This window comes from Eurosta solidaginis, chromosome 1 (genome assembly GCF_040869045.1).
Source record: "Eurosta solidaginis isolate ZX-2024a chromosome 1, ASM4086904v1, whole genome shotgun sequence".
Taxonomy (NCBI): Eukaryota; Metazoa; Arthropoda; class Insecta; order Diptera; family Tephritidae; genus Eurosta; species Eurosta solidaginis.
The window spans coordinates 304,590,348-304,603,354 of record NC_090319.1 but is presented as its reverse complement, the minus strand read 5'-3'; the positions used below and the strand labels follow the sequence as shown (position 1 = coordinate 304,603,354).

The following is a 13,007-nucleotide window of genomic DNA, read 5'->3' as shown; positions in this document are numbered from 1 at the left end:
AATGTTAAAAAACTGCCAGAAAAACGAATAAACATGTTTATTTAATTTATTTATTTTTAATTTGCATAAAATCTCAACCGTTGAGTGGATCAAAAATACTTAACGGTGCGTTTAGAAAATTATGACTCCACGATTGTGTTCGCTGAAAGTGCTTATTGTCACAATCGCGCAAGATATTGTGCTTGTAAATATAAAGAGCAATTCAGACATAGCAAGTGAAACTTCTTTTGGCTTGCCCATTCATAAACCAAATTTCGCGAAGCGCTGCTATAAACATTCTCACTATACAAGAATTATAGTTGCTCACATGTTTTGACTCCTATTCTTTTGTTAAGATGCAGCTTTTTAATTGTGAAAAACTTTGGTAAGGTATGAAGGTACCAACGAGTTGGAAAAAATAATGTCACTTACAAAGTCTGAAAGCACTCATAGCCAAAATAAATGTCAAATTCTTCTTCTTATACTTTGCTTGCAACAAAAGTTGAAAGTTGGCTCCTTTTGCATGTTGGATGCTGTTCATGCAATATTTGCCGCTTTCCATGTGAACGCATGCAATCTACTTTACAACACAAATCGTATGTGTCGTACATTTCAGAAATCGAATGTTATATCTGTAAAACTCTTGATACAAAGCGAATGAATGAAATAAACTACAGTTATAAATAAAATAATTAAACAAAATTGTTAAGTTAAACGGTTTTATTGAAAACAATACTTACATGAAGAAATAATACTACTACAGGCTAGAAAATAATTAGGTAGGTCCAAGGTACTAGTCATCACACTCCTCACCAATCTAAGGATTTGATCAGACAATTAAATAAAAGTGTTGGGCACGTGAAATTTCTAAAAATGTGAGGTGTAGCATAACCTTATCAAGGATCAATAGGAATTTGACGCGTCCAACTTAAACATTTTTTTTTAATTATTTGATTTTAAAATTTTTAGTCTTAATTGCCTATTATTTCTCATTCTATTTAGTTAATTTCAAGTAAGTAAGTAAGTGACTCATTATTAGAAGGGCTCTTTCCTGACAATTTGTTACAATCTAAGTCCTCAACACATAGTCATTCCAAAGATTATATCAACTATTAAATTGATATTTTTAAAAATTATTTATTTTTGGTTTGAAGTAAAAAATTTATTAAATCAAAAATTTTTATTTTGATATATCTATAATTTTCATTTACAAAATCTAATGTGATTACAAAATATTTAAAGTATAAAATACAAAGTTAACAATTTTATAAAAAATAATAAACACTATGTTTACTCCCCTTCCAAAAATGTGTTAATTGCGTTAAAAATTTATGTTGGCATTGGTGTAAGTACCAAATCTTTTGATGATTCGATGTACTTGATAGCTTATTCTTAGGTGTTGATATTGTTTACTTATTGTATTAATATTTTATGTATATTAATATTTGGCTGTGTTATTGCTATGTTGCTGAGCTAAAAATAACTTAATAGCTGTTTGTTAAATATTGTCAATTATAATGATGTGTTTGAAGAACCTAGAATCAGGTTGAATGATAGTAAATGCCAACTTTGTGTGCACAATTACTCAAATTTAAAAACTTGTATTATGCAGAATATATGTTCAATATATAATTGTACTCTGCATAATGTATCTCCAAGTTGTTGATAAGGAATGAGGTTGATATGAAGTTGTCATATGATTTTAATTTCAATATGAAAGAATTGATATATGTCAATAAAAAATATTTTAAGACATCGTTTGAGATTTTTTAAAATTTATTGTAGTAATTAGTTTGTTTTTAAAAATTTGAATACCTTAACTTCGAAGTTATTAGAGGTGAAAATTTCCCGAATGCCTTCAGCAGTGTACGATGATGGAATGTTACTTAAATGCAAAATAGCTGATGATGGGTAAATGTTCTGATAATTTTAAGTCCGTTGGTGGGATCGCCAATATATCAACTATTGAATTGATATTTTTAAAAATTACTTATTTTTGGTTTGAAGTATAAAATTTATATTATTTATATATATTTTCATATATCTAAAATTATTTTTTTACAAAAACTAATATGATTACAAAATATTTAAAATTTAAAGTATAAAATACAAAGTTATTAATTTTATAACAAATAATAAACACTATAAAAACTCTAATCGACTCTGCGTCACGTATGCCTGTCTCTCCACGAACTCCAAAATATTTTGATGTCCCTTCTACCGGACTGTATGTAATATTTGTTCCAAATATGAGCCAAATCGAACATCATTGGTCGCTTTCTATTCATGTATGTATTATGTGTTCCAAATATGAAACAAATCGGACACACAAATACGATTTTTTGAAATATTTCGATCCATGCACCACCTATCGGAGTTTTTTTTCTTATTATTGCATTGCTATCGGTTTCTGAACTACATTCCAAGTTTGAAGCTTGTAGCGTATCGGAAAGTTACTTAAATTTCAATTACAAAATTTGTGTCGGCCAGCCAGCCAGCCAGCCTGTCAAGTCAAACTAAATAAAACCGTTTAATAAAGATAGCGGGAATTCGAAAAAAAAATTTTTTACTCCCAAACGATTTTTATTTATAAAAAATATAATCGTTAGATAACAAGTAATTAAAAAATTTTAGTTTTTATTTAAGTTTATTGCTGCACCTGTACTTTGGCCACAATATCGCTCCAAAACGTTGCATATTCCTTTAAAACTGTGCCCCTGCAAATAAAGAAAAGAATTGCTATATTTAATTTAGGTACTTTTTATAAATTACGTAGCTCATAGACTCTATTTATGAAAAAAATATAGAATAAAGTCTGCTAATTCTATCTGTCGAGATCTGCTCTCGAATGTTTATATATGTAGTTCAGATCCAGAAGGGTGATTTTAATATCAGCGCTGCAATCAAAATTCGGAGTGAGGTAACCAAAAGAGTAAACTGATTATAAAGCGGGATATACCACCGAGGGTATGTATTTTGATTACACAATTCCAAGTTATGAAGCATGGAAATATGAATACCAATAGAGTTATGATCTAATAATTGTCTAGAAAACGAGTGATTTTAAACGGCACTAAACAAGCTCTTTTACGTGTTGGATTGGCATTAAAAAAAAGTTTTAAATCTCTAGTGGCAATGCTGTTAAAACCAGTTAAAACATCACGGAATCGGTTCTTGTGACTTAGTGAAAAATAAAAAGTAAATACAACGCACGATATACCACTGCGGCAGAACAACGTCTGCCAAGTCTGCTTGTAACAATGGTGCAAAAATGTACAATCATTTTGATTTACAATTAATAATTGTTCTGATTATTTGATTGTAATCAAACTTGATTGCTTTCTTGTGATTATCAAATTAATAATCTGCAATCTATTTAAAATGAAAAATTGCAACAAAATTTGATTGCTTTTTTGTGATTGTAAAATTTGCAATCTACAATCATTTTACAATTATATATTGCAAATAAATTGGATATGTTTTTTGTGATGGGAAAAATTGCAGTCTGCAATAAACTTTATAGAAGCATATCATTTGCAGTTAATCTGATTGCAATGGTTTAAGAGACGCAATGAAATACTATGATTGCAATCATCAAATAATTAGTTATTTGTAATTTGGGGAACTCGCTTTGTCTTGCAAATTAATTGCACGGAATGCATAGATTGAAGGGATCTTGCGGGTACTAAAAATGCTTTTATAGTGTTTGTTTTTCGGCAGCAGGTTAGGTTAAATCTTATTATTTTTTTGTCAATAAAAGAGTAGTAAATAACCGATAATATTCCCAAATTCAAATATATACATATATAACCCACTCATAATTGACATGTTGTAACCATTTATATAATTTCGTTCAAAAAATTCGTTCAAAATTGTTTTTATAGAAATATTATCTCAAAGCCATATAAATCTACGGTGTTCACAACGTTCATATATTTTAAGAGTTCAAGATCAAAAAACCCAAGATACAGTTTTGTAGCCATTAAATTTCAATCTAACAAGGTGCCACTTTTGAGCAGTTTTAAAGTCGCTTTGACCTGAAAACAATTCTAAAAATTCTAAGCGATTTTAAGCGACCGTATTACCGAAAGTATTACTTTTACAATAAGAACGAATTTTGGCTTATTTGGGGGTTGCCATATTGATTGTTACTTACGTTCCATATTCTATACATTTTTTTCATGCGACTAAAATTAGCTTTTATATTTTTAAATACTGGGATGCTGCTTTAAAAATATAAATTTTTATATCATGAAGTCAATTCTCCTGGGGGGAGGGTTTGAACACCCCCCTGCGGCCGAGCCTGTCTCATTGTATTGCCTAGGATATAAACAATACACGCACCCTACTACGTAAACGTTATTGCAAGATTTTTATCTACTGAAGGCCAAGAAATTGTATAATTCATTGTACCCCAGTACCACGGTGCCAATGCTATTCATAAAAGGGGAAAAAACAGTTTTTTGATATTAATTGCAGTACAAATTTTTGTACAGTTAATGATTTAAGCCTAGACCCTCTTGCAATCAATAATCGTAGCAGAAAAGTGTATGCAATCACATACACACAAATGATTGTCGATTGCTATTTTCATACAATCAATCATTGTACAGTCAACGATCGTAAGCAAAACGAGATTGCAGTCACATACTCAGAAGTGATTATAGACTGTAATTTTAACAATCATAAAAAATACAAACACAAAATATAATGTGATTTGAATAATTGTTTTACTTTTTGGGTGACAACAAATTTGATTGCAATATTTTACAACTCTGACCAGTACTGAATAAAATCTATGACATATTAGTAATACAACATAAAATTTGACAGTGGTTTAGCCTTAAATGCATATAATTACTCTGAATCATTATAATTATTGAATTACTTAGATTTTTGTGGTGGCTGCATTTATGTATGTCTTCATGCGTAAGTGGGTTACAATATTCTTTTTTGCAAACAAAACTTCCTTTTTGGTCGATCAAGTTATATCCCCATTCATGCCAGCTTTTATTTGTAAAAGAGCAGCGGACAATATCACGAGACATAAAATGATAACCGGCCTAAGTTGATTGACCCACTTGCCTTTTGCATTAGCCCATAGATCGAGTGTTTGCTGTATATCGGAAAATTTGGTTTCAAATGTTAAATGCATACATACATACTAACTATTTACAAATATTGCACAATTTTCAATATTTATTAGTTGATTCATTAACCATGTTTTACGATCTCTTTTTGTTTATTCTTTTGGAACATTTCGTGTTGAAATCCATATTGCACAAAACTCAATCAACTATTTGGTACTAACATAGTTCATACTAGCGTATGTAGTAAATATGCTAATATGTATATATGTGTGTGCATACATGTGTAAAAATGTACATATATACGCACAATTATTTGGTTCCTCTAATTTAAATTAAAATATAACAAAAAAACATTTTATTCTAGATATTTCCACAATATTTGCCATGTAACGCCGGCCGGAATAAAAGGTTCACCTGAGCGTTTTGAAAAACTACAAACAGGGTTCCTAGATCTGGTCAGTGGCGTCGTGAGGTTTTCTTGCGCCCAGGGAAAAACATTTTAAATTTATCATTTAAAATTTTTCTTTTTCCACACTTAAAAATGTTAGGCCACTTAAAATCAGTTTTAATTTGCCCCATCAAAATCAGTTTTAATTTGCTGAATGAACGTTCCCAGCTAGCAATTGATACTGAGTATTTGAAGTGCCACTCGCAAGTTTGGAAAAACATCTTCTACATACGACATTATAAAAGTAAATAATTCCAACGCATTTTTAGGTTTCTTTTCTACTTCGAAGTAATATTTTTCAGAAATTAGTTATAATAAAAATAAAAATTATGCAGGAAGTCCTGCCTTGCGGATCAATTGGCGCCCCCAGTGAGTAGCTCCCGGGGCAAGATGCCCCCTTGACATGTACAAGTCACTTGTGGTGCAAGGTCAGTATATATATATTTTTTTCGCTTTGAAACGACAAAAATGGGCTTTAGTTTGAGCAACACAAAATAAAAATTGAAGCACGCTCATTTCACAAAAAGTTGCAAAACTTTAAAAAGTTGAAAAAAGTTATTAAAAAAAATTGTAAATTTTCTTTATATTTTTTTTGTAAAGTACAAAAAAAGTGCTATAAGGATTATCACTTTTTTTACTGAAAAAAAATAAAAATAAAAAAAATCCCAAGAAAAAATGCCATTTTTCGACACTCTGTATTCTCGCAATCTTTTCATATTTGGGTCCCTCCGTTTGCACTGGTGATGTACCCTACAAATACAACATTTTTACTAATTTTGGTAGATTTTGGAAATATCAAGTTTATCGAGTGGGAACACTTGTCCTGAAAAGCCCCATATATGTACGTACATATGTACATTAACCTGGGTCGATTTTTATGGACGAAACTTAACCGATATCGCGCCATCGATTTTCGGATTTGGTCTCAGGAAAAAAAAGTTCCACTACGCATACCCAAAAAAAATAATTTTCGAGCCTGCGAAAAGGGTAAATTTTTCGACCAAAACACTCCCCAAACCCAAAAAATATTTTTTTTTTTCAAAACACTGTTGTAAAAACGTTGGCGATAACAGTATTTGAAAAAAAAATATATATATTTTTTGGGGTTTTGGGGAGTGTTTTGGTCGAAAAATTGACCCTTTCGACATTTTTTTTTCGCAGGCTCGAAAATTATTTTTTTTGGGCATGCGTAGTGGAACTTTCTTTCCTGAGCACGAATCCTATCGAAAAGTTGATGGCGCGATATCGGTTAATAAATCGACCCAGCCTAATGTACATATATATAATAAGGTATGTTCAGCAGTCTTCTCTAATTCAAGGGGCTGTGTAGCGTAACCCTTTCAGGTTGCCAGCGCAATATATAGCTTCTCCTAATCCAATTATCAACCTCACCTGTCCGCGGCGAATCCTGTTTGACTAATAGACGAGGCTCTTGCGACCCCAAGCTCCTCATGGAACTTGAAGGTGGGGAGGAAGGGATGGCCTGAAGGTTTAATGTGGCCATATAGATCGTTCCCGAGATGGTCGGGCTAGTACCTTAATGGTGCGGTTTTACCGGAGCGTACCGGATCTGTATCCGGAAAAGGACCATCACATCGATAACACTCCCCAAAACCTTCGGGGAGGAACCTTTCGCTACAAAAACAACAACAAAAACAAGCAGTCTTCTCTATAACACTCCCCAAAGCCTTCGGGGAGAAACCTTATCGCTACAACAAATACAAAAACAAGCAGTCTCCTCTATGACAATATGTAGTGGAATCCGCTACCGGAATTTAGAAACATAATTTAGGAAGTGACAGTCTGATCGTTAACTGAGTAGCTCTTAAAACATAAAGATCTGTTGCATAAACCAGATTTGGCCTTATTATAATAGTCTTAATCTATCTCAGAGTATCAGAACCTGCAGCGGGTATGGATAAGATTAAACTGTTTTTGGCGCCAGGCGTTCTGCAGTTGACGTTTCCTACATAATAATTGGTAAATAAACAAATAAACGTAAGACGCGATAACTTCCGAAGAGATTTAAGGCCGAATTTGAGTCATATTCATTTTTTAATTTTCCTCATTTTTTAATTTTTCCTACTTGCTATAAAATGAAACAGAATGAAACAAAATAATAAAAATAAAATGAAGTAAAATAAAAAAAAATGAGATAAAATTTAATAAAATAAAGTAAAAAAAAAATAAAATATAAAAAAAAAAGAAAAAAAAGAAAACAAAATTTATTTGTATGAATTAAGCGGGGGTTGCCCTTATTGTTGTTAAATGTATGAAAACATTTATTTGAAACAATTTTTAATTTCTAATTTATTTAATAATTTGGGAAAAATTAAACAACGTGACATTAGGGCGGACAAGGCGACAGCTGTTTCGATTATATCTTGTAAATCTCTTCAAAGCCTTTTCTCACGGGAGTGGGATTTGAACTCGCACTCCTACGATGGATGAAGTGTTACAAACGCATTCAGCTACGTCATGCCTAGTTGTTGTAAAGTTTATCCCACTTGCCTTCCTTGCGTATTTTATTCTTTTTGCACAGTACATACTTTGTATGTAATCATATGTTAAAATTATGCTTGTAGGTAATAAAATCAAATAAAATATATACTTAAAAAAAAAAAAAACAAAATAAAAAAATTTAAATAAAATAAAATTAATAAATATACAATAAAATATAATGAAATAAAACAAAACAAAATAAAATAAAAAACGCTCAGCTCCCGAAAAGCTAGCTGATGAAGAAGTGAAATTCAGAAACATGTCCTAGTAACCATCGCCGTTTGTAAACTTACAAATTTTTCTCTAATATCAATTAAAATAAAAAACTCAATAATATATTATATTAAATTAAAATAAAATAAAATATATTTTAATTTAATAAAATGAAATAAAATAAAAAAAATTAAATGAAATAAAATAAAATAAAACAAATAAATTTCTATATTAAATTAAATTATAATAAAAACGAAATATACCAAAAAGCGGTACTTGATAAAATAAATGTAAAATAAAATAAAGTAATTATTCATTCGTTTTTCTTACATAGCATTTCATTTTAAATCAATTAATTTATTTTATTTTGTTTTGCTTTACTTTAATTTATATTATAAAGTTTTTTATCTAGTTCGTTGGGTGCGAAATCTTCATACAAAGTCTTAATTTCTCAACAAAAGAAAATGAAGTCCACCAGACTTTTCAAATAAAAATAACATCGGCCAAAATTAGGGAATAGAGCCATTTTTTTAGGAAATAGCGCCCGCGGGCGTTATTGCACGGCACCGATACTAAGGCCTCATAAAATATTGGTATAAAATTATAGAATGCAACTGAACCGCAAAAGTATGGATATGGACACGTATCTTATCAAAGTTCACATCCCACTCTATTCCAAGGGCAGACTGAATCAGATTTCCCAAACTTGTAACCAAGAAAAGTTAGTTTATCGAGTTCACGTATCTTTTAAAGCTAACACTGGCTACTACTAAGAAAATAAAGCAAATATATGAGTCTTATCAGTCAACGTATGAACAAGGTCAAGCTCTGTCTAATCTCAGCTAATTATATGTAATTTTTTTTTTAATTCGTATCATTGATTTGTATAATAAGAATATATGAACGGTAGGTGGAAAAAACGGGATTTATATGAGTGAATAAATTGAATATTGCAAACATATCCGTAAGAGTGCGGTAAAAAAGTTCAATAGAAAGGGGACTAATCGTTTTTTTTTTATTCCAATAGGGATACGTCGATTCACACAAAAAATAAAGGACTCATCGTCTTTTCCATAAGAAGAGGTTGAAATAAATCATTAAACTAAGGATGGGCATATTATGACACTTAGCAAATAGGAGATGGAGGATACGGAGCTAAATGTCACCTTTGTTCATGCGCAACGGATCGACGGACTTCGATCAAATCATGAAGGAAATGGAATTGTATCGTACGTTGTTGGACCATTTTTGGGCTATTTCGGGATAACTTCAGGGACACTTCAGGATTATTTTAGAATCAAAATACTTACGTAAAGTATACTCGTCCTTTTTTATTTTGTGGCGCTTTCCAAATAAGCTTCGCTCCCAACTTGTCCCTATTATCCGAATGCGTGATTGCTGAACATTCTGGTATAGTTTTGGTATTCTCGCTTTGTACCCATTCACCGATCCATTCATTGGAATTGGCATCGCGCGCTTGTAAAAAGAATCCACGAAACGTTGCTGTCTGATCAACTGGATAAACCAAGACTGTAAAAGAAAAATTTATTTATTATATAACTAATTGATTTTTTTGAACTTTAGTGTGTACAGATATTATTGTGCACTTGGTTTAAAGAGCCAGTTTGATACCAGGAGCACAATAGCTCTTTGAAGCTCCATTGTAATATAATCATAAACTGTTCTTTATCTATAAATTAGGGCTAGTAACGTTTTCCCACGAAATTCATATGGAACGACAAATACAACGACCATCTAGAGATGTAAGGTCCACGCAACCATACCAAAACTCTTAGGTTCAAACCCCCGCAACATCGTTAAAACTCCAGAATAATGCGATTCTAAATAAGGTCGCCAGCTGTTTGGTAATGCTTAAAAGTGTTTTTCTTCCTCTTATCCTCTCCACTCAAACGGAGACTTAATGTCAAAGTTGAATACGTCGTCACCATAAAAAATTTCAAAAGTTTAGGTTTCTATGTATGATTGACAAGGCAAAGTAAGGTTCTAAAACTAAAAAGCAACACATCTCGGCTGCGAAGTTCAAAGTCCAAATTAATTAAGAATTTATTGCAGAGTGATTCGTTTGGATACGTTGAGATTTGAATATTTGTGGGAAGCATGCGGGCTCTAATGATGTCTCTTCATTACAAAAGGGTTGCCCGACAACAATAAGAGCAAATCCACACAACCTGCAACATCTTTAAGATATACTGAGTCACAATCGATCTCCTCACTACTCACCCGCAATCTGTTGTCCAGGATAAAAAGTTTCCGAATCAGCGACTACTTCAAAAGGATTTGTATGCTCAGGCTGAGTGCGCGCTTTTCCATGATTTGGTTGATTGGCGCGTTGTTTAACACAAGTGTCGGCAGGAGCACCATCCGGAAAAGCATTTGCTGTACTGAGCAAAGTAAGCGCAAACCAAAACAGACTGCGCAAAGAGGTCATCTCGAAACACTGAATTTTCACTAAAAAAACACTTCAATACGCGGTTACTCCGATAAATAATGTTCTGCACTAATTTATTTAAATTTTTAATAATTATTTATTTTTTTGCAAGTTTATTTGCAATAATTTATTGCGATAATTTATTTCCACAAACTATTTAGAGGCGCGCGAGTTCTTGTTTGTTCTGCTTTAAAGCAAATCTGATTTGTATCTGAATCTCATATCCGAAAGTCAAACGCTTTTTTATTAAGTCTGAACGTACAAAGTTTGTTTTGAACAATTTAAGCATAGACCACCATATGTACATATGTGTGTACGTGTGTTGCTTTGTTGCTGTGGTGCACGTTCATTGAATACTTGCGTGGGAACGTCTGAAATAGCGATCGATGCTGAAAAACCAAAAGCTAAGCTTGTATGCTGAATGTTTGAATGGTAGTTGTTTAGGCTAAAAAAGAGACATTTGCGTTTTTTTTCTTTGCTTGTTTCAAAAAAGCTTGTGAGTTTTTGTTCTCATTTTCAAAGAAGTAACTACTCGAAGTATAAACCTATAATGCAAAGGTAAAATAAACAAATGCAGGTATGAGCGTGAATGTGTTTTGTTACTACTTCTTTTGCTTCTAGATGGTCAGCTATAAATTTGTAGTAAGTGTAGAGGTTTTTGACCGCTTAAGCAATAATATGTGTTACAAAATCCAGATTTGAAAAACTTGACGTATATAATTTTTTGCAATGTGTCTATGAATGTGTATTGGTTGACCTAATACTTTTTAAATAAATTGTACATTTATATGTAGAATAAAAATATAAGTGTTTACTCTGTACCACCTGTACCAACAAAATAGGAATAATGAGGTCGGAATTTCACATGACATGGCTGCTACTGTGGATCAGAAGGTAGCAGACCTGGAAACTTCTGATTTTTTGTTGTTAAGTGAATCGCTTCATTGCAGCGATGTACATAGTTCCGAATGAGAAAACCATTTTTTTACATTCAAGATACAAGCACTTTCGGAGGATATAATGTCAAATGAGCTTATGCCCATTTCGAATAGACACAAGATCATATCAAATGGTATCAGCGTCAAAGTTTAATTGGTTACAGGGCCAGCGATATTAGCATTATGCCCATGGTGAGGCGACAAAAGGTCAACGGCCACAAGGTCAATTGACGTTATTTATGACCACTTCAATTGGCAGTAAGTTTATTTGGCCTTATGATAACTTCAAAATTGATTTAACTTTATGGCCATTTAGGCTTTTCTTTTGACTTTGTGACCATTTCGGAAAAACACCATAACCATATATAGAAATTTAAATCCAGCAAAAAGCTTCTCCGGGATTGGTTAGACGATTAGTTTCAATTGCTTTTCTTATTTCAAAGAAATCCTCGTCGGCCGACTTTAATCTGATTTTGCACTTTAATGAAACCAGAACTAGGAAAAGTAGCGGTGCAGGCGAAGGTTAGGTTAGGTTGAACTGGCCGGTCCATGAGGACCTCACATAGACTGATTGAGTCCGTAGTGTAACCAGAAGTTTGTTTTAACGACCAAACTGAAAAATCCTATCAAAAACCAGGACCTATGGTATAAAATAACTCCGTCCTCTTGGCAAATACTAGAAGCTTCGTAGGACTTAGGCCACTTGCTGCTTCTAGATCTGACAGCTGTATCACTCCTAATAGCTGGAGTCTTAGTCTGGCAAGTGCAGGGCACGAGCACAGAACGTGCTCCATCGTTTCCTCCTATCACTGACCAAGCCCAGTTTAAAGGCATGTGACGCCAGAAGGCAGTGCCCAGTCAGAATACCAGTCATGAGTCTACAGTCCTCTCTTTTTATACTCAGTTGAGCAGAGCTCACAGAGTATATTAACTTTGATTGGATAACGGTTGGTGTACAGGTATAAAGGAATCGAGATAGATATAGACTTCCATATATCAAAATCATCAGGATCGAAAAAAAATTTGATTGAGCCATGTCCGTTAACACGATAACTTGAGTAAATTTTGAGGTATCTTGATGAAATTTGGTATGTAGGTTCCTGAGCAGTCATCTCAGATCGCTATTTAAAATGAACGATATCGGACTATAATCACGCCCACTTTTTCGATACCGAAAATTTCGAAAAACCGAAAAAGTGCGATAATTCATTACCAAAGACGGATAAAGCGATGAAACTTGGTAGGTGAGTTGAACTTATGACGCAGAATAGAAAATTAGTAAAATTTTGGACAATGGGCGTGGCACCGCCTACTTTTAAAATACGGTAATTTAAAATTTTTGCAAGCTGTACTTTGGGAGTCGTTGAAGATATCATGATGAAATTTGG

At 32.6% G+C, this 13,007-nt stretch overlaps 1 protein-coding gene across 1 annotated transcript; it reads right to left on the bottom strand.

The window, feature by feature from the left end:
* Window positions 1-1,861: 1,861 nt before the first annotated feature.
* On the bottom strand, window positions 1,862-10,891 carry LOC137243800 (putative defense protein 3). The gene is made up of 3 exons (XM_067771909.1): window positions 10,474-10,891; window positions 9,543-9,762; window positions 1,862-2,696 (listed from the first exon to the last, which is right to left on the bottom strand). The coding sequence occupies exons 1-3, from the start codon at window positions 10,679-10,681 to the stop codon at window positions 2,627-2,629; spliced, it is 498 nt and encodes a 165-aa protein (XP_067628010.1). The 5' UTR covers window positions 10,682-10,891; the 3' UTR covers window positions 1,862-2,626.
* Window positions 10,892-13,007: the final 2,116 nt, after the last annotated feature.

Excerpts from the sequence above, each read along its gene's own strand:
- LOC137243800 (XM_067771909.1), bottom strand. The coding sequence starts at position 10,681 with ATGACCTCTTTGCGCAGTCTGTTTTGGTTTGCGCTTACTTTGCTCAGT. Across the intron at positions 9,763-10,473 it reads TCCTGGACAACAGATTGCGG|TCTTGGTTTATCCAGTTGAT; the intron begins GTGAGTAGTGAG and ends TTTCTTTTACAG. Across the intron at positions 2,697-9,542 it reads AAAGGACGAGTATACTTTAC|GGGCACAGTTTTAAAGGAAT; the intron begins GTAAGTATTTTG and ends CTTTATTTGCAG.